The sequence below is a fragment of the Trichoderma citrinoviride genome (assembly GCF_003025115.1).
Source record: "Trichoderma citrinoviride strain TUCIM 6016 unplaced genomic scaffold BBK36scaffold_3, whole genome shotgun sequence".
Classification (NCBI taxonomy): Eukaryota; Fungi; Ascomycota; class Sordariomycetes; order Hypocreales; family Hypocreaceae; genus Trichoderma; species Trichoderma citrinoviride.
Genome location: NW_020194711.1, coordinates 969,814 through 995,316, shown reverse-complemented (window position 1 = coordinate 995,316; position 25,503 = coordinate 969,814). Strand labels below are relative to the sequence as shown.

Here is a 25,503-nt window from a genome sequence, read left to right as displayed (position 1 = left end):
CGCGGAAACCCGATCCACATCTACCTCTTCCTCTTCCTGACCATAATCTTCTTCCCCCTCCTCGTCGTCCCGCCCGAAGTCGCTGTCTTGGCCATCTTTGCCTGCTGGACCTCGAGCTGGCTCTCTGCCATCGTGAGCGACTTGACCTTCTTGCGCGCATGTTGCAGTTTCCGCTTCAGCTCGACGAGGTTCTCAGACCGTTCAAAGGCCGCTTGCTGGTCTTCTCTTGTGGGGCCTTGACTTTCGGCTGCCGCTTGTAGGGCTTCTTCTCGTTCGTCTTCGTTGTCCATGAAGACGATTTTCCGGGGGCCCTTTGCGCCTGATCGCCGCCGCCTCCTCGACGAGCTCTCTTCTTCCTCCGAATCATCAAGATCCTCATCGTCATCATCCGCCGCCTCTTCAGCAGCCAAATCCTCCAGCCCCTTGACGAGCACAGCCTGCTCCTCCAGCCTCGCCAGCTCCTTGACGGCGACCTGCTTCATCGTGCGCACGTACCCCAGGTCCTGCGTCTTGAGCAGCCGCACCGTGTCCATGTCCATGCCCTTGTTGTTGCCGCGGTCGCCCTCGACGCGGCCGTTCCAGGACTTGCCGGACGTGATCTTGGCGCCGGGCCCTTTGCGGGACATCATGCCGAAGTAGAACTCATCCTCGTTGCGGTCGGCGGCCTTTTCGCGGAGGGCCTTGAGCGTGGCTTTTTTCTGGTTGTAGTCTTTTGCGCGTTGGGAGTAGTCCTATTTTTTTTTGTTTGACTGTCAGCATTCACATGTTCTGGGGGGGAGCAAATGGAATGGGCAATGCTTCGTTCTTGAGGAGGGATTTCGTTTACCTTGTGCTTCTCCAGGAGACCGAGGCGGCGGCGCTCGAGGGGTTGCGCGCGCTCCCGATGGGGGCGCCGCTGAATTGAATTCCGTAAGGATGACATCTTGTGTGATCACGCTCACAGAATGCTGGTGGCGTGAAAGAGTCTATGTTGCTTTGATCGCGAAGATGTCGCTGCCTGCTTGGAAGGAAAGCTGTGCTTGGTTGGATATGAGAGAGCGGCAGAATTTCTGAAATTTTTGGCGGTGAAAGTAGAAAGTGGCCGATGATTGGTGGCAGCCGTCAAGCTTAAAGACTCCGACAGAGGCGCTAAGTTGGTACGTACCGATGTGGTGAGCTGAGGCAGCTCCCGTTTGCGATGCTTTTCAGATATCGAAGAAAAAAAAAAAGGGAGGAGTGGGCTGGGCTTGAATACGGAAAAGTATGCCAGGATCTCATGAGCATTCGATTTTGCATCCAGTACGCAAAGTCTGAGAATAGTGGCGTGGTGATGGGATGTCCATTGTACACAATCGTCTATATGCATCTTTTCCATCCAAGTGGTAGTACAGGTCTCCCCCTCATACAGTCGTCTTTTATCATTACCAGTTGAGTCCCATCTCTTGAAACAACGTAAATCTGGATAGTAAAGCGGTCCCGGACCTCTTATGAGGATTTTGGGCGAAGTTGTAGGCCGTATGGGGCGAGCTGCTCATTGCTGAGCTTGCTAGGTGACTGGACAAAAGGATCTTCTCCCTTCATCGTCTTGGGAAAGGCAATGACATCTCGGACAGTGGGCGTGCCGGTCATCAGGGCAGCCAGACGATCGAACCCAAGCGCAAACCCAGCATGAGGAGGACATCCCGAGCGGAGTGCTTCGAACAGGTGCGAAAAGTCCTTGATCCGCTTGTCGGTCATCTTCAAAACGTCCCGCATGATGAAGTCTTGGACGTCGGCAATGTGATTACGAACACTGCCCCCACCAATCTCGACCCCATTAAGGACCAAATCATAAGCGGCGCTCTTTGCTTCTAGAGGGTCCGTGAAGAGCAGCTCCAGGTCTTTCTGGGAGAGGGGCGCAGTAAAGGGGTGGTGAGAAGCCGCAATCCCTGCCGCGCCCTCCTGGCCTGGCTCGCCCTCTTCAACCGGCTTGAACATTGGGAACTCTGTCACCCATACGAACTGAAGTGATCCCGGCTCACCAAGTCGTGGAGTCTCCACGAGGCCTTCTTCAAGAAGCGCCTTCCACAGCAGGTTGCGCATGTCCCCGATCCTCGTTGAACCTGAGTAGTATTGCCCGGCAGGCGTCTCCCGAGCCTGGAAAACAACAAGATCTCCATCTTGGAGGCCGTTTTTTTCTGTTAGCAGATCCAATACGCTCTCGTATTCGAAACCCAGTGAAGAGAACCCGCTTAATGGCTGCCTTGAATCATGAATGAGGATCTGAGGTTTGCCGTCGGGATTATTCGCCAATGAGGGAGGGAGCTCGTCCATGAATTTGGTGACAAACTTCCGCGCTTCAGAAGGAGAGCAGTCCTTCAGCGGCAATGCGAAGGCTTCAATTAGAGGGTTCTCAAGATGAGTGATCATGCCAACAAAGTTGCGGAAAGGCTCAAGGTTCGGCAGGGCATGTATCTGTTGAGAGGTTAGTCATTAGTCAAGAAGTAAAAGCGCTCCTTAGCATACTCTCAGAGGGATGCGTAAATCTGGCTTGTCAGAACCATATGCAGCAATGCTATCCGCAAACGTGATGTTGGTAAACTGATGGGCGACAGGTTGGTCCGCTGGCGGAGCCGTAGAAGGTATATCGGTAACAACTGGAACGACCTCTCCTCGTATTTCTTTGTAGCTGTGTGCGGGTTGAAGGGCAGTCAATGCTCCCAAGACGATATCGTTGATGTCCTTCTGCACCGTCTCAGCTCCGGCGAAAGCCCATTCCATGTCAAGCTGGTTAAGAGCTGTCAGTAATCAGTTCAGTATGATAACCCGAGATTCGCCTTACTTGTGAGAACTCGGGCTGTCGATCGGCTCGAGAATCTTCGTCGCGATAACAGCGAGCCCATTGCATATACCGCATGATACCACTGGCCATGAGGACCTGCTTGTACTGCTGCGGGCTCTGGCTAAGAGCATAAGCAGTACCTTTCTGCCGTGTAGGAACCAGAAACTCCCTAGCGCCTTCGGGAGTCGATTTGAAGAGAGTCGGCGTCTCTATATCAGTGAAGCCCTTCTGGAGCAAGCTTTGGTTGAGCATGCCCTTGAGCCATGATCTAAATTGCAGCCTGGCTTGCAATTCTGGGTGAAATCGGATCTGGAGATGCCTCTTTGTCGGTGGGAACTGGACTTCGGGCGTGACTATGAGATTCTTCGGGATGCTGTTGAGGGCACGTATGCTATCAAGGTAGACGGTCCTCTTGGATGAGCCGTCGCTGCTTGCTGACTCGACATCTGCTGCCTGGTGCTGCTTGATACGAACAAGAACGGGGCTGAAAGCTGGGACCTTGCGAAAGTCCTCGTGTGCTTCACTGTCTCTCTCTGCGCTGGAGCAGACCTGAATCGTCTCACCAGACGGCGTGGTGAGGTCTGCGAATGAAAGGTGCTTTGAGACATTGCGACTCTTGCCTATGAAGCCCACGTAAAAGTCGTCGGATTCAAGGCTGTGTGACTCATCATTGGCTTGGTCTGTAGATGTTAGAGAAAACATTCAAGGTAGACGGACTCCTCGTCTTTCCCAATTGACTTACATTTACGCCAAAGGTCCAATAATGTGTCGCGTTTTGACGAGCCTTGTGCCTCATCTATGGCCGTCTGTGAGTAGAGGCGGCTGTTCCTGTAAATCGCCTGCCGCGGAATCGCTGCCGCAAAAGACTTTACACAAACACGACGACGCAACGCCAGGCTACGGGAACCAACAAGAGGCCCCATTGCCCGATTTTATATATAACTTGGCATTCAATAACAGAAACGAAGCCGTGCAGAGAGTCATGGCATGACTGAAGCCGATAAGATAAAAGGTTGAAGATGGGCTGTTGAAGAGGAAGGCGCTCAGCCCGACGTATTCCCGAGGACCCCACGGCGCTGGAGCTTTAAATTTCTGCCACGCTTGGCGAGCCGAACTTTTTCTTTTTCTTTTTCTTCTTCATCCCTTCCATTCAAATAAACGTACGACCCCCCAGCCTTGGCAAGAAACTCCTCCGAAAGTGCGCCTGATTGCTAACTGAGAGTGTTCCAGGTGATGAGATTGCGTGCATAATATGATGCAGAGCCGCCTTCCTGACCTTTCATGACTCTTCCTTCGGGGCTTCAGGGTCTGGGAGCGATGGAGGGCTGGTTCTATGATATGAGCGTTCGACACACGGACCTTGTTATTGCATCGGACGCGGGAAAAAAGCTCTGACTTATGAAGAATGGAAGACTTTTCTTACTGTTTGTTTTGATGTTTTGATTTGCTCTGATTTTTTCTTTCCCCATTCTCCATTGTCTGTCTGTTGCATCTACATATATTCCCATCCCAATTGCATCTCGATACCCAGTACTAGCGCTTAGGTCTTTCAGTGTCCCGGGATGCTGTACCGATACGATTAATACAGAACGAAATAAAAGGAATTACTAAGTTGTTTAATTTGCTCCTCTAAGACGATCATATCCGTGCCGTGTGTCAAATTGCGTGTAGAGTGTAAATGGCCGGGGGCCATATCACCTCGATCTGTTGTGATATCTCGAGTTTCCTCATCACGGAAATTCCAGCAGAAGCACGACGTAGCCTTGCATATTCCCCTTCTGCAGGCAATTGTTGTGCAGTTCGCCCAGACACGCATATTACCTCATGAGCTTGTTTGCTTCCAGTGTCCGTCACTCGTTAGTGAGTGACTTCCTCTTCCCTACCCCAGCCACCGCAATTCCGCAGCTTCTGCCGCACACGTGCCGCCGCGCTCGGGGTATCTCCATAACCTCAGCCCGACTCCCCAACCTGGCCAGTGCCCAATAGCAGCCCATAGCCGCCGGCAGCAGGAGCAACACCACCACCTCGACTCCAAACGAACTCCAACCCAAACCCACGCCCAGCTCCGCCCGGCTGCCGGTTCGGCCTGACCTCCGTCCAGTCGCCCAACTTTCTTATCCGCCGACGACTCGACGAACGTCACTGTCCCCCTCTCGAAGCCGGAACAAGTCCCTCGCCAGCCCGAACCTCCGCCACGATGAGCTCCTTTGAGAAGTCCGTCAAGGGGGCGACCAAGATCAAGGTGAGTGCGTTTCCAGCTCGGCCCAGCTCAGGCCGGCTTTGTCGCTGCGGCAGCAATGCGACGATGACGATGACAACTCTGGCTACGAGCTCTATGGAGCATTCTTGGCCGTCCTCGGCCGTCCCAGCTGCCAGACCAAACCTGGAGGCGCGAGGCAGGGCGGCCCCAGACAGAGCCAACCAGACAGCTAATCGCTTCTCGTCCATGTGTCTTTGCAGAATGCTCCCCCGAAGACCAAGTACATCGAGCACATCCTAGTTGGCACTCACTCCGGCGAGGCTGGCGTAGCCGAGGTCCTGCGCGCGCTGCAGAACCGGCTGCACGACTCAACATGGACCGTCGTCTTCAAGAGCTTGATGACGGTTCACCTCATGATCCGTGAGGGGTCTCCCGAGGCGACGCTCGCATACCTTGCTCGACACCGAAACATGTTGGCAATTAGCAACTTTGCAGACGGTCCGTTCCATCCGAGGCGACCAAGGAGCTGCAAGCATTTCAGGGGACTGACACTGCACAATAGCTCAAACCCAAGGCCGAAACATCCGTCACTATGCGAATTACCTCATCGAGCGAGTGCGCGCATATCGCGACACAAAGACCGACTGGGTGCGCGCCCCAGAGTCGAGGCTGGAGCGGCTTACTGTCGAGAAGGGCCTGTTGCGCGAGACGGAAGTTGTCCAGCATCAGCTCACGGCCTTGTTGAAATGCGACGTACGTCATAGCATCTCCTGACCATAAAGTCGAAAGCTGACCTGTCTCGCAGCTTCTGGACCAGGAACCAGAAACGGAGATTACAATTGCGGTGTTCCGATTGCTCGTCCTCGACCTCCTACCGCTCTTCCAGGTTTTGAACCAGGGCCTCATTAACATTCTAGGTCAGCTCGAGATGCGCCCCCTTATCGCGCACTATGGCTATGCTAACGCCCATCGTCACAGGCCACTTCTTTGAAATGTCCAAGCCGGATGCCGACAGAGCTATGGAAATCTATCGGACCTTCACCAAGCAGACCGACTATGTCGTCCAGTATCTCAGCACGGCCAAGCAGTGGCAGCACCATACCAGAGTCGAGGTCCCCAAGCTGAAGCATGCGCCCGTCAACCTAGGCCGCCAGCTCGAGGAATATCTCAATGATCCCGATTTCGAGATTCACCGGCGGCAGTACTTGGCAGAGCAGGAGGCAAAGAAGGGCAACAAAGGCTCCAAGTCCAAGACGACCAAAAGTGGCATCGACTTTCCCAAGGCGCCTTCTCCTGCGGCCAACAATCCTTTCCCAGCTCCCGGCAGCGGAAATGCGCCGGCCAAGGTCGAGTCGAAGCCTCAAGCCAACAAGGGCCCGGATCCCGATCTCATCGACTTCTTCGATTCGATCGAGCAGAACCAGATCCCGATGCAGGTCACCTCCAACGGGGCTCCTATGCAAATGCCCATGCAGGGACCGGATTTGCAAGCCTTCCAGGCGCAACAAGCCGGGCTCGGCTTCCAGCCAAGCGGCTTTGTTCAGCAGCCCGGAGGCTTTATTCAGGGCAACGCGTTCCCTCAGCCGGACAATGGCTTCATGCAGCCTCCGCCGCAGCTGCAGCCGACCATCACCGGGTTCAGCGGCTTTGGGCCGCAGCAAGACTTCCAGCACAATCCACTGGGCCCTATCCCGCAGAACACCGTTGCCAACTTCCAGACGCCTGTCCAGCAACCTGTTGGCCTCCAGCCCACAGGGCTCCAGCCTTCACTGGCCGCTCCGCAGACGACCAACCCTTTCCGCCAGTCCATGCTGGTAGCACAACCGACGTCCTCTTCATCCCAGCTGTCGACGCCGACATCGAGCACGCCAACACTCAACCGCCAATCGACGAACCCTTTTGCCCGATCGACAAACTCACCTGGGCAAAACACGAGCCCATTCCAAGCTCAACCTATGCAGCCCCAGCCCACGAGCACCAACCCCTTTGCCCGCAACGCTGCCACCGAAGCTCCGGCGCAGCAGCAGCAGCAGCTCCAAGGACAACAGCCGTCTTCCTCACTTGCTCCACAACCGACTGGCGTTACGAATCCGTTCCGCCAAGGCGCGTTTGTCAACCACACCACCGGCATGGGCTGGCAGCATAATCAGACTCCGGTTGGTGGCGGCCTTGACCATATCCAGACGGTGCCGGTGTTTCCTCGCCCAGCACAGCAGACGCCGTGGCAGCAATGAGTCCCTGGACTGCCTTGCATTCCTTTCTTGAATTGTGTAAGCTCTTGTGATTTGGGAGTCTGGATTTCGTCGTTCTCTTATCGCTCTTCTTCAATGGGTTGTCATCGTTGCTTGGTGGGGTTTCCGCTTCTCTTTTACTCCAAATATCGCATTGAGCAGCGAGGCGTTAGACTTGGGCTTTTTGGGTTGTGTTTCTTTTTCTGCTTTTGCATTTTTCTTGTTCGACTCGAGAGGGAAGAGGACGCGCTGTCGATTCACTATCAGTATGATTACTAGGCAGAATTTTTGGAGGAAGTGTTTTTTTTCCTTTAGCATGCAAAGCCTTATTCTTACTCTTACTCTTCTTGCGTGGTTTTCGCACATTATACAGCACTTTGCTATAAAGTGAGAGAATGCGAGATGGCAGATTGGTTCCATTTGGGCATCTTGTGCTGGACGGAGGGCCTCGTTTGGTAGAAGAGGGTGAGCGTATGTACATCATACGCAGGCCCCCTTTTTCTTTGATCGAAGAGTGGGTGGTCTATGAAGACTCGAGTCTAGGTAGTGCTAATGCTGTAGCGATATGCAGAGGAATAATTACTGTCTGGCCCAGTAGCCGTGATCATTGTGTGAATGAATGCAGGGGATTCGACCTCCTCTATTCTGAGTAACTTGCTATGTACAACGCCCCGTGGTATCGATCTTCGTTTAGAAAGAAAACGACGAAAGTTAAAAAGAGCAACCATATATAGAGAACAAAAAAAAAAAAAAAAAAAAAGCCCGCCTCCAAAAACGCCTTCCTGTATATCGCAAAAACGAACAGACAAAGTCTAGCCCCCCTACGATATCTCCCACCGAGTTTTACGCCCTGAAATATCAACCCGAAATTAGATGATGACCTCACAAGTGGTGAGGCCTCAGAACCCAAGTTCTCCTCTAAAAAGGACCATCCACATCCATCTTGCCGCCCGCTGGCCCCGTCGTGACAGCCTCCAGGGAAGCCGCCACGGTCGCCTCCTCTCTCATGTCCTTGTCCTCGGCGACGAAGACGCCCAGGCCGGAAAAGGCCTCGAACAGCGCTCGCGTGAGGTACTCCTGAGAGCTGTACCCTCCCACGATGTAGTCCTCCTTGGTCCGCGTGACGTCGAGCCACTCGCTCTTGTACTGCGAAAGCTTCTCGGGCGACAGATCGATTCGCTGAGGCGCAAGGTCCAGGCCGCCAAAGGGGTCGTACGGCTTGTCGTCCTGCACCGGCGCGCGCTTGTCCCTGAGGCCGCGGATCGAGAGCCCGCTGCCGCCCATGGTCGCGACGGCATCCAGCGTGGCGTCGCGCTTCTGCTGCCCTCGCTTCTTGAGCAGGATCCGGTCGACGGCCTCCTCGGCGTGCCCCAGCTCCGCGTTCTGCAGGGAGTTGAGCATCTCCTCCCGGAAGCGCGCGGCATTGGCCCTCTCGGCGGCATCCTCCTGCAGCTCCTGGAGGCGGCGCTGGCGAGCGGCGTCCTGCTCCGCGGCGAGGCGCTTCTGCCGCGTCTCGTCGGACTCGCGGGCGAGCTTGCGGTTGCGCTCGATCTCGGCCTTGTGCTGCGCCTCCCATTCGGCGAGCTGGGCTTCGGCCTTTTTCCGCGCTTCGTCGTTTCCGTTGACGAGATCGTCGGTGAGGCACTCCACCATGTAGAGATAGTCGTTGTACGCATCCAGGCTCTCAAAGTCGTCCTCGGCCTTGTTGAAGACGGCAGCCACCCTCCTCCTGATGTCCACCTCGCGCTCGACGCCCAGGTCGCCAAAGAAGGCCGTCTTGAAGCCCCTCAGCCGCAGCGTCTTGTGGCATTCCGCGTAGGGGCACTGGTTGGGCCCGTCCTTGAAGATGCGCTCGACGCACGTCTTGCACATGCGGTGGTAGCACTCGGTGTTGATCCGGAACTCCATGTCCTTGTTGAAGTAGCGGGTGGTTTTGCACACGGGGCAGATCTCGTCCTGGTCGGCTGGGGGCAGAGGCGCGGAGACGAAGGCGGAGGAGTTGGCGTTGGAGGCGTGGCGCACCGAGACGGTGCTGGTGCCGCTCGGACGTGACATTGTTGTGGATTCTTGCGCTGAGAGTCGGCGATGGGTTCGAGGGAGAAGAGTCGAGGTGTCGAGGTTCGAGGCCGCGCTGACACGGCGATCGCGTTGCGGCACGCCAGCCCAAGCGGCAGTCGTGTGTCTCTATGGATCTGATGACGTTGGCAGCGTGTCAACTTGGTATTCTAAACGTTGTATCAAGGACTGTCGGTATCAAATTGAGTCACACGACAGGGAAGATACAGTAGCAGCAGGAAGAGAGAGAGGAGGGAGATGGCGATGGCTTGATTCCAGAATGGCTGACAATTCAAACTTCAAGGCATTTCAAAAGGGAGCGGATTGCTTTCCGCGCTACGGAGCTTCCAGCCAGAGCATGCCGAGTACATAAGCAAGATCCCCGCCCTACGATTGGCTGCTAGCGCCATATAGACGCTGGGCTTAGCGGAACTGCCCCTCCAAGGCCCGCGGCAAGCTTGCAGCTGCCTTTGTTTGTATTACTCGAACTTCCACCAGCATCCATTGCTGTCCGTCGTCCAACGACTCTTTCTTGATACCCATACCATACCATACCAACCCGACTTGAATAGCGCAACAAATCATAAGCTGCACAGATCTTTTTGCCATGGCTGACAAAGGTACGATGCCCTCAAACTTAGGACCCTGCAGCTCCTCTCCATGATATGCGACTCTGTGCCTCTCCGTGGCGCCATCCATGCAGTGTCATGCAGTCTTCGAAAGCTTCAAAAGTTACTGACAAAGCTGTGCGCCGGCTACCTGCAGACCCGTCCCCCGCCGAGGACGCCGCCGCGCGCAAGAAGGAGGCCGAGGAGCAGGCCGCCCTGCCCTACAAGTGGACGCAGACAATCGGCGACCTGGACCTCTCGTTCAACGTCCCCGGGAACCTCAAGTCCAGGGACCTCGTCGTCGACATCAAGAAGCAGTCGCTCACGGCGGGCGTCAAGGGACAGGAGCCCATCATAAGTGTATGTTCCATTTGTTTTTTTTTTTTTTCTCTTTTCATCCTATCCTAGTATAACCATGTTTTGCGCCGCTTGGGGTTTCCCTCTCTCTCTGCGGCGTTTCGTTCCAGCGCTTTCCCTTTGCAGCTATATACAAGGGACGAAACGGAGTCTATAGAACATGTACTCACTTCCAAACCTCACCCAACAGGGCGATCTACCCCACGCCGTCCGCGTTGACGACTCTACATGGACCCTTTCCACAAACTCCGACGGCACAAAGTCGGTCGAGATCCACCTCGACAAGGTCAACAAGATGGAGTGGTGGGCGCACGTCGTCACCAGCGCGCCCACCATCGACGTCACCAAGATCCAGCCCGAAAACTCCAAGCTCTCCGACCTCGACGGCGAGACGAGGAGCATGGTCGAGAAGATGATGTACGACCAGCGACAGAAGGAGAACGGCCTGCCCACCTCGGACGAGCAGAAGAAGGCGGATATCCTCAAGAAGTTCCAGGCGCAGCACCCGGAGATGGATTTCAGTAAGGCCAAGATCCAATAAGGTGCGGAAAGGGGGGTATTGTATAAGATAATGAATAAAATAAACCAATTGTCAAAAACACAAAAAGGGGGTATCATCGCGATTCAAGTGCCATAGCAGCCCGCTCCAAGAATGAGTTGAAGTCCTTGACCTGCTTGAGGATCCCGCCCGTAAAGCTCGACGAGCTGGCTTGCTGCGATACGCGAGACACCAGCAGCTCGAGATTGGCCAGCTCGGCCTCTTTCTGCGCCGCTCGCGAAAGTTCTGGCGCTGCCCTGCCCTGTTCCACGGCGAGATCGACGTCGTGCATGAGGGAAGATGCATCGAGACAATACTACGGCACACATGTTAGTATACGATGATGGGTGTGACAGCGCCAGTCGACTCATACTTTTGACTCTCTGGAATCGGCCTCATGTCTGATTCTGATGGCATCCATTCGAAGGGCGACCTGCTCTCGCTCGGCCTTGATACGCATAATCTCCTCGCGCAAAGCCATCCTCTCTTTCTGCACATGTCGGACTCGCTTCCGCAGGGAGTGCCAGTGGTTCAAGTGAATAGCCTAGCAAAGATCACATTAGTACAATTCCTTCAAACAGTGTAGGTCCCGTTGTTGCCAAGACATACGTGCTGGAGGAACCGAGACTTGAGCTCCTCCCGGTACGCTTCAATGGCCCGCATCTTGATGCGGTATTCCTTCTTCTTTGCCGTGTCCTCTGTGCCGCTGGCCACTTCCTTAAACTGCTCCAGCGTGGAAGATATCACCTCGTCGCAGACCTGGGCAAAGACGTCAATCACGCTCTCTCCTCCGTGGTTGACAAAGGCCATCTCGCTCTGCAGAGGATCTTCATCGTCGTCTTCGTTGCCACGCTTCTTGAGGTTGACGAACCGCTGGACGGTGATTTCGATCATTCCTCCATCGCCCTCGCTCTGGTCACTAAGTCGCTTCTTCGTCTTGGGTTTGGCCTTCTTGGCTTGCGGTTCTTCGTTTTCTTCGTTCTCATCGTTGTAATCTTGGGGCCGTGGTGCGACGCGTTTCCTTGACCTGGCGGGCTTCGGCTTTGCAATGGGTTGCTTTTGAGCAGCCGGGCTTTTGCTTGGGCGCCCGCGCTTTCGCTTGGGAGGCGTCGGCAGCGCTGTTACCTCCTCTTCTTCCTCTTCTGCTTCGGTTGCAACCTCCATTTCAGGCTGAGATTCCGCCTCTGATTGGGGCTCGGGTTCTGGTTCCGACTCCGGTTCGGACTCAGGCTCAGATTCGGGCTCAGGCTCGGGCTCGGACTCATGCTCAGGCTGTATTTCCTCCTCTTCCATAACCTCTGGCTCCTCCAGATCCTGTGATCCCAGCTCTGGAGACGGTCCTCGCGGTCGCCTCGTCGTCTCGTTCAAGATTCTGGCCACTTTCCCCTCATCAATCTCATCCGCGTGTTCTTGCTCCTCCAGCCTGTATTCCTCTTCCTCTCCGTCTTCTTGGGCATAAGTGTCCTCCTCCATAGCCAAATCGGTAGCCTCGGTCCTCTCATCTACCGGTTGCGCTTCCTCATCTATTCCTGCCAGCTGGTGTAAATTGTCCGATGACAGCTCATCTGCCAAATCGCTAGTCTCCTGGCCGTATACTGTTCCAGCTGACCTTGCAGACCGAACCGTCGTTGCATCGCTCCGACGCACTTTGCTCGCGAGTGGCGAAGAGGGCATCGGCATTCCGTCATCTGAAGATATTACTCCCATTAACCTCGCGGTGGAGCTGAGGGTCTCGCTCATGGGCACTCGGCGCCGTTTCCCGCTCCCTGGCGCATCTGCGGGAGACTCTGTCACCTCTTCGATCATCTTCTCTGGACTTTGCGCCGAGCCGGGAGATTGCAGCAGTGCAGCCGATATGGCGCTGGGATGTGGAGGTAAAGTTTCAAGCTCATCTTCAGCATCTAATTCCATCATTTGAGAGGCGCGTGTTCGAACTGAGCTCGAAGAATGCGGCACTTGGAATGCCCTGCCTTGTCTGGGCGTGGGTTCGTCATCTTCCTCGTCCTCCTGCTCCGGGGCCGTCGCATCTTGCATCTCCGTCTCTCTCGGCAGAACTGGCGATTCTGCCGGAGGCGCTGCCGGCTGGGATCTGAGCCGTCGTCGCCGAGGGGTGGAGCTCGATTTGGGCTCTGGCTGAGGCGGCGCATCTTTATCGAGCTTTCTTCTCTTTGCTGAGGTCGTCGGAGAGTATTTGGTGCGGACGGCGGGACTCGAGTTTGATGCGATGGACGACGCAATGACCAGGCTTCCGATGTCGAGGCTGTTGATGTCCAGGTTGAAAGACTCGTCGTCTACATTGGCGCGCCTACGAAGCAATGAGCAAGCTGACCGACTGCGGCGTTGCGATGCCTTTTCATTCGATGGAGGGGAACTCACTGCGCGCCTCTGAGGCGCTCGTTCAAGCGGTCTGCCCGGGTTTGTCGTCCTGTCTGCACGTTAGAGGGAAGCACGAGATGGCGGCGCAAGGTAAGGAAGACATGCCTGTGGCCATTTCAGAGGCAAAGGCTGGGGAGCAAACGCCCTGAACTGCTTTCTACATGTGGGGGCGGGTCAGGAATTGGTTGATTGATGGCTTCTTCTTCTGCTCTAGGGGATGTGAATAGCGTCGAGGTCGTTGGTAGAGGCAGAGGATGAAGGCCGCGGCTCGGGCAGATCAAGATAATGGAAATCTTAGAGCTCACGAGCTGGAGGTGTTAAAAGTGGATTCCGACAGCTGGGACGCGACCGTTTCGAGACACGCGTTGATTAATGCGGTCCGCTACAGATTTGGTGGGGGTTGGTGGTAGGGCTGCGGCCTCAGGTAGCTGTACCTGTCCGTACATGGAACAAGGAGTGACAAAGAAAGTACAGGTACGCAGCGAAGGAACGACTTCAGAAAAGTTCTTGTCACGATGTTCATCTACAGAGCAATTACATTCCATCCTGTGCCATTGTGAATCAAATCTGATAGTACATAGTATTCCCTTGGAGCTGTGAATACCGCCTACAGCCTTGTAGGTAAACCGTCTAGTAAATCCCCCGCTATGCGCCGGGCCTGCCGGCAAAGTTGCCATCATTGAAAACCACACATACTGTACCCAACAGCCAAATGCCTGAACCTTCTGATGAATGTATGACGAAAACCAACGCTAACAAATTCCGCCATCCACTCAACTACTTACAACTCTTCTTCCGGCTGCTTTTTGACGGGGACCCATTCCCGGGCCTCGTCGTCGAACCGGTAGCTAAAAAAGACGTCAGCCAACCTGTTATTCTGCAAAGCAGAGCCTTACGGACGTACCCGTGATATTCTGTATTCGTCAATGAACTCCTCCCGTATTCTGCTTGCAGCATTTCCTCGTAGCGGTAAGGGATCTTGCAGGGCACGCCCTCAAACGTCGTATCTCGCAAAGGGAAGACGTAAGTGTCCTACTCAGCGAATTAGCCTCAATAGCGGGTTGCCCAGACACAAAGCTCTTCCTTACGCGATATTCGTGGCCGAACTTGTCATACAATACGCCTTCGCCCTCCTTGTGATCCAAAGCGTATCTTGCCGCAGTGATGTCGATGTAAAGCCCGGTCTGCATGTCGATCCACCGGGCATCAATGACGTTGGACTTGTCGTCCTGTTCTCGGTGAACGAAATATGGGTTGACCTCGAGCTGGAAGAAGCGGCCTTTCTCCATATCGCCGTACTTGTAATAGTATATGGTCATGTTGTGATAGGCCGCTAGGAAGTACATGTCTGCCTCCGTGACTTGGACGTCTGCATCGTAGTCCCACGGCATGACCTGTAGATCGGTTTAGAACGAGGAATCAGAGCTTTTGCACAGAGGACGTTGAGTAGGCGATACCTTCTTCCCCCACCACCATCCGAGCAGAGATCCATGCATCAGCCATGTCTGAACGCCCAAGTCTCTAAACGTTGCCAGATACGTCTGGACTAAGACTTTGATGGCCTCTCGCTGCTCAGGGTCCTCGAGAAGTATGCGAGAGTACCGGTCATCATAGTGAACGTCGTAGCTGGAGACCGGGTTAGACACGAATAAGTCAAGAACAACGAGTATTTGCAAGCTTTTGGCCAAGCACCTACCGATTCTCATCTATAGAAGATTCACGTTAGTACCGTATATCAACCTGCTGAAAGAGGACGGCAAGGGCCGCGTAACCACACGCAATATCCACTCACGGAAATATTTGGGCACAGTAGCCCTGGCCTTTGCTGAGGGAGCAGCACTAATACCCCAGGCCGACGCCGCCCAGACGGCTGCGATGATGGAACGCTTGGCACAAAACTTCATTTTCGGGGCAGCTTTTGAAAATGCTCGTCAGGGCAAGCTCTGGTCTCCGCAGGAATTCTCCCCTTTTTGACTTGGCCGGAGATCTGGAATGCTGGAGAGGCACTGGCTAGCACCGCCGTTGATGAACCAAGGCCGGAAGTGGAACTGATGCTGCTTTCGCGTCGGCAATTCGATGCCGTAGAAGGGGGACTAGGAAAGCAACCACTCAGCAGCGCCTGTTTCGGTAGCGGTGGGAGCAGTGCATGGGGGGGTTGACGCGCGTATCGACCCTTTTAGGGATGCTGGATGCGGATGTCGCTTGTTGAAAATGTCTGTAGCAGTTATACGAACAGAAACTTGAAAGGCTCAGTGGACAAAGCGAGCTATCGGCGAGACGGACATGGTGCTGCTGCTACTGCTGCTGCTGCTGCTGTGTGCGGCTTTGTATATTTTCTGCTTTTGTTGGAGATAGGGATTTTGACGTTTTCGCCATCTGCTGCAAAAGGTTTGGAGGCTAAGTGGTGAATTTCCGGGGCACCCAATACAGCTCGCCCGCTGCGGTGACATCACGCAACACTCAGTTTGATGAAGCACTGACAACGGGGCTTTCATTGTCGATTGTTTCAGACGTCCTCTGAGCTCTACGCCAGATGTCGTGCACTTTCATGTTGTCTTTGCATCTGTCTGGAGAAAAGTGTCGATGCAAAGAAAACCGCCTGTTCAGGGCCTGCCAAGTTGATGCATTCGTTGTCTGTGAGGTTCCCCCCAAGCCTGTTCTTGTAGATACCTATATCCAGATCTGTTGATCATGGTTGAGTAATCCCATCTGGTCCTTGCACAGGAGAAAGCAGTAAGTAGTTGTAGAACCATAATCGTTACAACTCTAGGCGGCTATGCCGGCAACTATAACCGTGTCTCTTCGTTCCATCAAGGCTTCGGATTGAAACAGCTTGAACCCTTTGGACGCCAACGAATCGACGCTAGCAACTCAGGTACAGACGCTCCCGTATTCCCCTATCGAGCAATATGCAGCTATCAGGGCGTCGTCACAGGAGGTGGGGCTGTGTCGTGCCTCCTGCAACCTGGACTCTGGGGTCTGACGCAAGCTCAGCTTCAGCTCCGCGTTCCCTCAACAGAGCAGTCAACCGTGGACAATCTCCCCTATTCGCCGTCTCTGCGGGCCGTCCAATAGCTTCGATGTCTTTTTGGCCCTGTGAAACTCTCTGATTCGCTTTCTTTACGATCCTTCTCTGCTCGTCCTCTTCTTCTTTTCCTTCCCGTTGTCGCTTCATTCGGTACTCCTCAGCTAGAGCGGCGGCGAGGCTGTGCCGCGAGCCTGCAAGATGGGCGCCTGGAACGTACGACCACCCTCGATGCTCCCTCCGAGAAGGACTCAATAGAAGGATAATGCAAGCTGATACTTTGCCGCACAGATCTTTCGCATATTGGGGGACCTCCTCCACATGCTCTCCAAGGGCATCCTCATCTTCGCCATCCACCGAAACCGCAGCGCCGAGGGCGTGTCGCTCATCACACAGGGCCTCTACGCCGTCGTCTTCTGCACGCGATACCTCGATCTCTTCCGAGAGCAGTCGGCATGGAACGCCATCTTCAAAGTCACATACATTGTCACGTCATTCTACATCCTTGCGGTGATGCAATGGCTGTTCCCCCGCTCTCGTGAGCGCGAGATCTCCTGGAAGCTTGGCGCCATTGTCCTCGGTGGCTCGCTTGCGCTTTCTCCCTTTGCAATGCTCATCTTCGAGTCGAAATCTCGTTGGGGATTCCTCACCGTATGTCCTGGTTCACCCCCTTTCACGGTGGGAGAATTCGTGCACTGACCGGCTTCATTAGTGGATGTGGGTTTTCTCCGAAATCCTCGAATCCGTATGCGTCCTGCCCCAGCTGTTGCTGCTGAGGCAGACCACGGTTCCAACTGTCATCGACTCGTTCTACCTCCTGGCGTTGGGCTCCTACCGAGCTTTCTACTGCATCAACTGGTTCGTGCGGGAGCTTGATGTCAACGACCGACCCCCGGATACCGTCGCCGTCATCTTCGGCATCATTCAGACAGCCCTCTACATCGACTTTGCTTGGGTGTACTATACGCGACAGCGGGTCAAGCTCCGTGGCGGCGGTGTTGTCGATGCCGATGATTTGCACCGAGGATGGTTCCTCCACCGCATCTTCGGTAAGAGCGCCCCGGCTGCCGATGATGAAGAGTCTGGCTTGGGAGGCGACGGCTCTCGTGGAGGTCGGGCGAGATGGGGCGCCCGCGGCATCTCTGTGAGCGCAGACGACGGCGTTCTTGATAGTGGGCGACATGATGACGACCACCACGAGGGACTCGACCCTGACGCCAGGATGCACGACCCCGATGAGCTGGCCAAGGCCATGGACGATGACGATGACGACGAGGACACACCACTGCGTGCTGGACAGAGTTCTTCTCAGGCGCATAACAGCAACAACAGCACCCCTCCGGGCATTCGGAGCGGAGACGAATGGGCAGATTGAAGCCGGCGGATTGTCTTCTTGGATATCGCATCTCGCGGAGTAGTAGACAAGTCTGTGGCTATGGCCCCAACGCCCTAGGATAGGGACGATTTGGGATCATCATCCGACCGTTGATCTTTGATTTACACTGGGGTATGTTTGGGTGATTTCCAGTATGGTTTGGTTTGGTTTGGTTCCAGTTACAGGATTCAAGGGAGTGAGTGGGTGGTGGGGGTTGCATGCCGGCGAGGGGATACTTCAACTGGGTTTAAAAGGTTTGTACCACTTTGGCGGCACAACCCGATGATTGGAATACCTTGCTTGTTATCTACATGTACTGCTGTGACGCTTAAAAGCCGCGGGCCGTAAACTGGTCGTCGTAGCCGAGAATGAATAGACCCGAGAAGTCCTCGGCTTGGTTCTAGCTATAGTGGAGTCTCGGTACCCGTGCCGGATGCGGAGCAGATGCAAGCATCCATCGTCGTACATGGCAGACGCAGGTTGTACGACAAGCATGTGAAGGTCAGGTCATTGGATACCCATTCTACGGAGTACTCGCATACACGTGTAGTAACAAAATGCGCGGCATTAATGTTCAGTTCAACATTCAAGGCCGGGGACTTTTCGTCACCCGGTATGTACACAATTCTCATCATGGTACATGTACACAAGATAGATGGAAGACGGCGAAAGGCCGCTCCAGATACATCAAGACATTCTCAATAGTTGTGCCGTTCATCATCCTTTCGACTTGGGGTAGGGTAAAATAATCCAAGAGAAGAGAACCCAGGAAACATGGAAATTTTCCAAACCGCACAGATAACTCCGAGTAAAGCGCAATAGTAGGCCCAAGACGAATCATTGTAAACGCCAGATAGAGCAAGAAAGCCAACCACCTAATGATACTGGGAAATAAGGGTTGTTGAAACATGATGCTGCAAGCATAAAGATATTCCAGAGTTTCAGGCCAAAGAGGAATAAAATTCACCGAACAAAGCGAGCCTCGAAAGCCTCGTACAGCTTGGGACTGATCTCATCGCTGCTCATGCCCTCAATCTCGAGCAAGACGCCCTTCTTGGCGTAGTGGTTGAGGATGGGCTCGCTGTTCTCCTGGAACTTGCGGAAGCGGGCGCGGTACGTCTCCTCGTTGTCGTCCGGGCGCTGGACGAGGGGCTCGCCGGTGACGTCGTCGCGGCCGGGCACGCGCGGGCGGTTGAAGGCGGTGTTGTAGACGCGGCCCGAGGGCTCGTGGACCCAGCGGCCGGCGATGCGCTCGAGGATGACGGAGAAGGGCGTCTGGAGGGAGACGACGAGGTTCATGGGCACGAGCCTGTCGAGGGTGACGGCCTGGGAGACGGTGCGGGGGTAGCCGTCGAGCATGAAGGAGGCGTTGGGGTCCTCGGACGCCTGGGGCACGGCGTGCTCGTCGATGTGGAACGTCATTGCGTTGAAGGCGTCCATGGAGGGGTCGGAGTGGTGGTGAAAGGAGCCTTCGGCGGCTGCGGAGGTTGCCTCGGCGGAGAGCGTCATGAGGGGGGCTCTGCCGCCGCCGAGAAGCCAGCCTCTGGAGCGGAGCTCTGCTGAGATGAGGCGGAGCATCAGGTCGTCGGCGACCAGGCCTCCCGACTTGATGGTGTTTTCAGCCATGATGCCTGATGGGTGATGATTAGCTGGCGCAAAAGCAAACGGTAGCCATACAGATCGAAACGTACCAAGAGGCGTCCTGTTCTTGACATTGTGACGGAGGAGGTCGCCGGTGCTGATGGCCTTGAGTTGAGGGAAACGTCTGAGCAGCCTCTCGCTCTGAGTCCCCTTGCCCACGCCGGGCGCCCCAATTAGAATTACACGCGCTGCCCTCTTGAGTTGCATTGTCTATGTGAAGTCGGAATTGAATTGACGATACGAATGTCAAGAAAACAAAATCCAGAGCAAACGGGAGATTGAATTTCGAAGCAAGGGTATCAATCACACGCAGGACGGAGCTGCGTAAGACAATTGCCGGAGACGGCGACGTTGGATCCTTTACAACGAACGTTGCGGAGGAAACAGAAGTAAAAAGATAAAAGGAAGCGAGAAAAGCCAAGCCCCCCGTCTTCAGACAGAGAAGAGCGAGAAAAAGGGAGCAGAACTTGGCTTTTCACCGTGACGGAGTACAATCAAGAGAAAGGAAAGGACATTTAAATAATAACAAGAAGAAACAAAACCAAGAGAGACGGGCGGAAGATGGGGGGGGAGGGATTGAAAGACTGAGAGGGAGCGATGAGTTTAGTAGGCAGTAGAAAAGGCTGTTAATAATGTTGAGTTCGATGATAATGGCCCGGTCCTGCCATGGCGGGGCGGGGGTGAGCATTGCCCAGAATGTGCGAGCTGAAGAAGCGCCGCACGGAGCGATGCCACGCGGTCGATGCGGGATTGCACAGTTTGCGACTCATTGCGTGCACTTTGCGGAAGGCAAAAAGATGGTGGGATGGATGGATTGGCAGTTCGGACGAGCACAACTGTCTGGTCAGATTTGGCGCCAACAATTTTCCATCCTAGCTCCAAAACTCCGGGTCGAGTCGAGCTTGGGCCAGGGAGGTCCAGTGGGAAACGCCCCCGCCAACCGGCCCTTGCTGGGTTCTCGCCTCAACTGGAAAGGCGCCGAAGGCAACGCTGAAGGTCGGCGGGCTGATGCCCTGGAACAGAGCGCCTGGAGCAGTTGAGGATGGAGCGCTGGGTGGCGGCGGGCACGTGCTGCTGGAGATCCGGGGGACGGACGCTGGGGGGCCGCTATAGCTCATTGGATGGGCAGCTGTTGGCTGGACCTCTATTGCCGGCGTCTGCCTGATCCCAGAGCGTCGCTGCTTGGGCCAGTGCTCGGCTCTATCACTCTGGGCCGTCCATCACCTTGGGTCTGAGACGGTGTTTTGGTGTTTTGGGATTAGAAAGAGTAATTACTCGAGAAATACATACTATAGCTAGTACTGCAATCGCGGACAAGGCGGTCCGCGCGGTCCGACTGCGAACAAGCTGATCGCTGTTGAGGACGGTCCTGCTGGCGGGTGAAGCTCATCATCATCATGATGTGCTCGTCTGTCTTCCTCCTTGTTCCATGTCCGCATATAACAGAGGGGATGCCCCCCTTTGGCTACGTTCTTCTATGAGTGTCTCCCATTTTCAGTTAAACAGGCTCTAGCTGCATTGCGCAACAGCCAGAGAAGAGAGAACGGCCGACCTGTTACGGCAGGACATCGACGATGTCGAAGGGCTCTGCTGCAGGCCAATTGGCTATCATCATTGCCTGGCCACGCGGATTGCGTGCTCCAAACAGACGGCTGCTCGTCCTTCACTTCAGGCTGCGGCGCCGAGTCGGGCACTCGATACAAATTGCCGAATCATCCCCATTCAAGAGCGAGCGACGCCCGACTTGATACCCAGGAAGACGGCCAATATATACTCCGTACGCGATGAAAAGCTAGAGTCAGCAATTGCGAGTACCTAGGGGTATGATACTCCGTATACTGCGCCCCTTTCCATCGGAGTCTGGTAAAGCTCCTGTTACTGCGCTCGTCAACTCTTGCTGCCTGCTTCATCATCCGGTGACGCTCTGTTTATCGACTGCGAGCGTCCAGATATCATCTCGCCTCATGTCGTTCGAAGCATCGCGGTTCGTGTTCGTCCACGTCCTTCATACGGACAAGTGTAAGGCGTTCATTCAGCACCCGGCCTGATGGTGATTGTCATGCATGTCTCTCCCCGGAAGACATCGCCACCCCAACATCCGCCATTCGCATGTAGATGTCGTACTGCAGACGAATTGCATTCCATCCCCCACGACTGTCCAAACCAGCAGCTTCTGCCAGCAAAGCATACCTTAGACGTACATACACACTGCATGCGTTCCCCTCCAAGTCCGACGTGTCCGAGCCGGAGACGGCCCAAAAGCCCAAACCAGACCAAGATGGAATCGAATCAGCGACAGTATTATGTAATGAAGCTGCTCCTTTCTACAGTGAAAGAAACTCACTCAGGAGACGATTATGTCATGTGATTTCGCCTGCCGGGCGGCTTCAGCCCAATGGCCCCGCTCAAACTCTGATCCGGCCAATGACGCGCCGCAATTCGCCTCTGACATGTGGCGCACCAGATGCAAGCCTGCCAGATTGCGAGGCCGGTACGTACCCCCTGGGTCCTTTCGCTGGCCCTGGACCCATCGATATTCTTTCCTTCATCATCCCTCCATCCACCAGACCATCGACAATCCGATTCCGCCATCCTTCATCTCCGTCCTGCTCTTGTCGTGTCTCTTCTCTGTGGCGCCAATTACTCCCCCCGTGCATCAGACTGTAATTCTTACATCCGCTCGCAATGAGCGCTTCATCCAGCCTTGCCCGCAGGGCAGTGGCTCGCAACCCCCTGCTGGGACAAGGTGAGATTCCCCAGAGAATCCCCCCTTACAGACCGCCGTGGTTCGCTGACACCTGCCTGCAGCCAGAAATCTATCCCGAGGTTACTCGCCGGCTCTCATCACCAGGCATATCGCCCGACAGACTCAGATCCCCGCCTTGGCCCTGCTGGTCCCGTTGCGCCAGCTGGGGACGGAGCCGCACCGACCGGATGCGCCGTCTGGACCGCCCCCCGGATTCAACGCCGAGCAGGCTAAGAAGCCGCTACCAAAGGATCCCTCGAGCGCTACCAAGAAGTCGGATGCAGACGCCGCTGCGAAGGACGGATCGGCCAATGCTGCCGCTGCGCAGTCCGACAAGGCCGCCGAAGATGCATCGTTGACCGAACTCGCCGCCAAGAAGGATGGCGCCGCAAGCCAAAAGGATCTTGCGAAGAAGAAGGAGGAGGAGACCAAACTGACAGTCTGGCAAAAGGTCAAGAAGGAGGCTCAGCACTACTGGGATGGAACCAAGCTGCTGGCTACAGAGATTCGCATCAGCTGGAGGCTAGCCCTCAAGATGGCCGCCGGCTACGAGCTCACCCGCAGAGAGAGCAAGCAGCTCCGGCGCACTGTTCAGGATCTCGGCCGGCTCGTCCCCTTCTCCATCTTCATCATCGTCCCCCTGGGTGAGGCTCTGCTCCCCCTGGCCCTGAAGCTCTTCCCCAACATGCTTCCCAGCACGTTTGAGGGGCAAAAGTCCAAGGAGGCCAAGGCCAACCTCTTGCGCTCCACCAGGAAGGAGGTCAGCACGTTCATCCAGCAGACGCTCAAGGAGACTGGCCTTCCCCTGAGCCAGGCGACGGCGCAGAAGGAGGAATTCGCCAACTTCTTCCGCAAGGTAAGATCGACTGGCGAGGCGCCCACCGAGCAAGACGTCATCAAGGTTTGCAAGATCTTCCGAGACGACATGACTCTGGACAACCTGTCACGCCCTCAGCTGGTGTCCATGTGCCGATACATGGGCCTCAACACCTTTGGCACCGACTCGATGCTGCGATACCAGATCCGCCACCGCATGCGTCAGATCAAGCGCGACGACAAGGCCATCGCCTACGAGGGCGTGGACAGCCTGACCGTCGCCGAGCTGCAGCTCGCATGTGCCGCCCGCGGCATCCGCACCCACAGCGTATCCCCGGCCAAGATGAGGGCCGACTTGCAGACGTGGCTGGACCTGCGTCTCAAGGAGGGCATCCCCTCTACCCTGCTCGTCCTGAGCAACGCTTACATGTACGGCCAGGGGTCTGCTGAGAGCTCAAGCCAGATCGATGCTCTCGTCGGCGTCTTGTCCTCCATCCCAGAAGAGCTGTTCCACGAGATTGAGCTCGAGGTGCACAACGCCGAGGGCGCTGCCACCAACAAGCAGCGTCTCGAGGTTCTCAAGGAGCAGCAGGAGCTCATTGAGGAGGAGGAGATGCAGAACAAGGAGAGCCAGACAACTGGCTTTGCCACTCCTCGCGATGTCGACGACATTGACGAGAAGGAGGAGCGGCAGATGTCAGCTGCCGAGAGCGGCATTGACCCGAAGCCCGTCGGCGAGATGGTTGACGCTGAGCTGGAGCAGATCAAGGCCGTCGAGGCTGAGCACAAGGCCGCTTCCAAGGAGCAGAAATGATGACTGAACGAAGACTTGTATAAATATGGAAAAGGCGGGAGGACAGAAAGACCAAAAAAAAGGTTATAAAGGAAGCAAATCACGGCGTACACGCAAGCGCCGGCAGTCAAACAATGTGTTATTCTTACCATTTTCCTATGTACAGTGGGTACCGCATACCCGAAAGGATAAGGGAATCATGTTGTTAGCAATTGCGGATGATGAAAGCATGGAAAGTATGGGGAGAGGGTATTTTATAGACATCTCGACACAGGAAATCACCAATAGACGACGCATATTATTATCACGATTCAGTAACCTGTACTGCCTTTCATCATCTACCTTACATGCATCATGGGCACCAGTTCTGCTATGTTGCCCACAGTGGGCGCCTCTATAAGTTATGCCTCATATGATGCTGCGTCTGTCTACACAGAGACAATGCAGTGGTTGATTGAATGCAGATGACTTATCACCGATGTTGTGCATCTTCTTACATACATTGAAGCTCCCAAGGGTGTTTGGCCGGAAAGAAAGCCGCTGCAGGCTGCGAGCCAGTTTGTCTTAAGTTGTTGCGGCCAAGCTGTTGCGTCATCATGTCCCCCGCAGGTACCGAGAGCGATGTGCAGCTGGGAGAGTGCGGAGGGCTGCGGCACCGCATGTACCTGCGCGGTACCTTGGCCCAGGGCAGGTCCCTCCAGAACTGCCTCGCAAACGCTCCATTGAAGCTCCGTCCACTCCAACACCTCCAACGCCCTCGACTTAGCCTCGCACATACGCCACCAACGCTCGATCCTCGACCTCGCCCGCAGCTTCTTCCTCTCTTTACCTTGTTCCACCACCTCGACCGCACTCCCTCCTCTACTCTGCCACGCCCAAACAACTTCTCACAGAGGCCTCGACTCCAACTTGTCGCAACAGATACACGTCCTCCTCTCACCCCCACGCAAACCGCAGATGCTCCCGCCATGACGACGCACCACGACAACGACCACGACGACTTCTCCAACGTCACATGGAGCGACCACGTCCACGACCAGGCGCAGCGCTCGGCCGCCGCCGCCGCCGCTGAAGCTCCCGCGCGCGCCGTGGAGGAGGCCGGCAACAGCTCGTCGATGGGCATCGGCCGCGAGAAGCTCGAGTGCACGGTTGGGTCGCCCATCAAGGAGAATGACGGCACCAAGGATGCGTTTGTGTCGTATCTTGTTACTACTCACGTATGTTGGCTCTACGGCCTCCAAACAAGAGAGGGATATTGCAGGGAACTCTTTGCTTCGTCTTGTTCCTCTGTTTGACATACCCTGCTCTCTCTCTCTCTCTCCCTTTGTTATTTACCCCGCCTCTTCCTCGTGTTGATGCTATCGCAACAAGTTCCAAACGACAAAACCATCTCCAGACAACTTGAAAGCTGACTTCTCATGGCCTCTAGTCCACGTTCCCGTCCTTCCAGAAAGAAGTCACCACCGTAAGGCGGCGCTTCACAGACTTCGCCTTCCTGTTCAAGCAGCTGATGCGAGACTACCCGGCCTGCGCCGTCCCGCCCATCCCGGACAAGCAGCGCATGGAGTACGTCCGCGGCGACCGCTTCGGCGGCGACTTCACCGCGCGCCGCGCCCACTCGCTGCAGCGCTTCCTCAACCGCCTGTCGCTGCACCCCGTCCTGCGCCGGAGCACCATCCTGCACAGCTTCCTCGAGAGCCCCGACTGGAACGCCACGGTCAAGAGCCGCACCGCCCGCGGCAGCATAGCCAGCGACCCCGGCGGCTCGAGCGGCGTCTTTGACAACTTTGCCGACACCTTCATCAACGCCTTCACAAAGGTCCACCAGCCCGACAGGCGCTTCATCGAAGTCAAGGAGAAGAGCGACAAGCTCGACGAGGACCTCGGCCACATTGAAAAGGTCATTGCGCGCGTGGCCCGCCGCGAGGGCGATCTGGAGACG

General features: G+C 55.4%; 10 protein-coding genes across 11 annotated transcripts; 5 read left to right on the top strand and 5 right to left on the bottom strand.

Annotated features, from left to right (window-relative positions):
* Nucleotides 1-20: 20 nt before the first annotated feature.
* Nucleotides 21-922, bottom strand: BBK36DRAFT_1113900 (U3 small nucleolar RNA-associated protein 11; the record flags this gene model as incomplete). Its single annotated transcript, XM_024889961.1, has 2 exons — nt 21-731; nt 827-922. 2 exons carry the CDS (start codon nt 920-922, stop codon nt 21-23), a joined length of 807 nt encoding a protein of 268 aa, XP_024752038.1.
* A 542-nt stretch (nt 923-1,464) lies between these two features.
* BBK36DRAFT_2088 (hypothetical protein) lies at nt 1,465-3,723 on the bottom strand (the record flags this gene model as incomplete). The annotated part of the gene is made up of 4 exons (XM_024897904.1): nt 1,465-2,433; nt 2,485-2,745; nt 2,801-3,480; nt 3,543-3,723. 4 exons carry the CDS (start codon nt 3,721-3,723, stop codon nt 1,465-1,467), a joined length of 2,091 nt encoding a protein of 696 aa, XP_024752037.1.
* Nucleotides 3,724-4,990: 1,267 nt separating this feature from the next.
* BBK36DRAFT_1191646 (ANTH-domain-containing protein) lies at nt 4,991-7,234 on the top strand (the record flags this gene model as incomplete). The annotated part of the gene is made up of 5 exons (XM_024896728.1): nt 4,991-5,042; nt 5,261-5,498; nt 5,563-5,753; nt 5,806-5,917; nt 5,979-7,234. Exons 1-5 carry the CDS (start codon nt 4,998-5,000, stop codon nt 7,232-7,234), a joined length of 1,842 nt encoding a protein of 613 aa, XP_024752036.1. The 5' UTR covers nt 4,991-4,997.
* A 915-nt stretch (nt 7,235-8,149) lies between these two features.
* On the bottom strand, nt 8,150-9,286 carry BBK36DRAFT_1113622 (kinase; the record flags this gene model as incomplete). Its single annotated transcript, XM_024889931.1, has 1 exon — nt 8,150-9,286. The coding sequence occupies one exon, from the start codon at nt 9,284-9,286 to the stop codon at nt 8,150-8,152; it is 1,137 nt and encodes a 378-aa protein (XP_024752035.1).
* A 607-nt stretch (nt 9,287-9,893) lies between these two features.
* BBK36DRAFT_1166606 (nuclear movement protein) lies at nt 9,894-10,792 on the top strand (the record flags this gene model as incomplete). Its single annotated transcript, XM_024894937.1, has 3 exons — nt 9,894-9,906; nt 10,052-10,254; nt 10,442-10,792. 3 exons carry the CDS (start codon nt 9,894-9,896, stop codon nt 10,790-10,792), a joined length of 567 nt encoding a protein of 188 aa, XP_024752034.1.
* Nucleotides 10,793-10,865: 73 nt separating this feature from the next.
* Nucleotides 10,866-15,069, bottom strand: BBK36DRAFT_1112283 (hypothetical protein; the record flags this gene model as incomplete). Of its 2 annotated transcripts, XM_024889794.1 has the most annotated exons (9): nt 10,866-11,105; nt 11,163-11,333; nt 11,399-13,094; nt 13,951-14,013; nt 14,070-14,197; nt 14,254-14,559; nt 14,623-14,791; nt 14,862-14,871; nt 14,958-15,069. In XM_024889794.1, 9 exons carry the CDS (start codon nt 15,067-15,069, stop codon nt 10,866-10,868), a joined length of 2,895 nt encoding a protein of 964 aa, XP_024752033.1. The 2 variants fall into 2 exon arrangements, with proteins under 2 accessions (XP_024752033.1, XP_024752032.1); XM_024889793.1 differs by lacking the exons at nt 10,866-11,105; nt 11,163-11,333; nt 11,399-13,094; nt 14,862-14,871 and having other exon boundaries at nt 13,947-14,013; nt 14,954-15,069.
* A 1,322-nt stretch (nt 15,070-16,391) lies between these two features.
* On the top strand, nt 16,392-17,565 carry BBK36DRAFT_1191633 (ER lumen protein retention receptor; the record flags this gene model as incomplete). Its single annotated transcript, XM_024896727.1, has 3 exons — nt 16,392-16,406; nt 16,482-16,841; nt 16,903-17,565. The coding sequence occupies 3 exons, from the start codon at nt 16,392-16,394 to the stop codon at nt 17,563-17,565; spliced, it is 1,038 nt and encodes a 345-aa protein (XP_024752031.1).
* A 963-nt stretch (nt 17,566-18,528) lies between these two features.
* On the bottom strand, nt 18,529-19,413 carry BBK36DRAFT_49039 (P-loop containing nucleoside triphosphate hydrolase protein; the record flags this gene model as incomplete). Its single annotated transcript, XM_024898143.1, has 2 exons — nt 18,529-19,196; nt 19,257-19,413. The coding sequence occupies 2 exons, from the start codon at nt 19,411-19,413 to the stop codon at nt 18,529-18,531; spliced, it is 825 nt and encodes a 274-aa protein (XP_024752030.1).
* Nucleotides 19,414-21,891: 2,478 nt separating this feature from the next.
* Nucleotides 21,892-23,582, top strand: BBK36DRAFT_1156960 (LETM1-domain-containing protein; the record flags this gene model as incomplete). Its single annotated transcript, XM_024893968.1, has 2 exons — nt 21,892-21,952; nt 22,015-23,582. The coding sequence occupies 2 exons, from the start codon at nt 21,892-21,894 to the stop codon at nt 23,580-23,582; spliced, it is 1,629 nt and encodes a 542-aa protein (XP_024752029.1).
* Nucleotides 23,583-24,529: 947 nt separating this feature from the next.
* Nucleotides 24,530-25,503, top strand: BBK36DRAFT_1081270 (Phox-like protein; the record flags this gene model as incomplete). Its single annotated transcript, XM_024888916.1, has 2 exons — nt 24,530-24,778; nt 24,991-25,503. Coding segments are annotated over 2 exons (762 nt in total), but the record flags the coding sequence as incomplete, so codon positions are not given.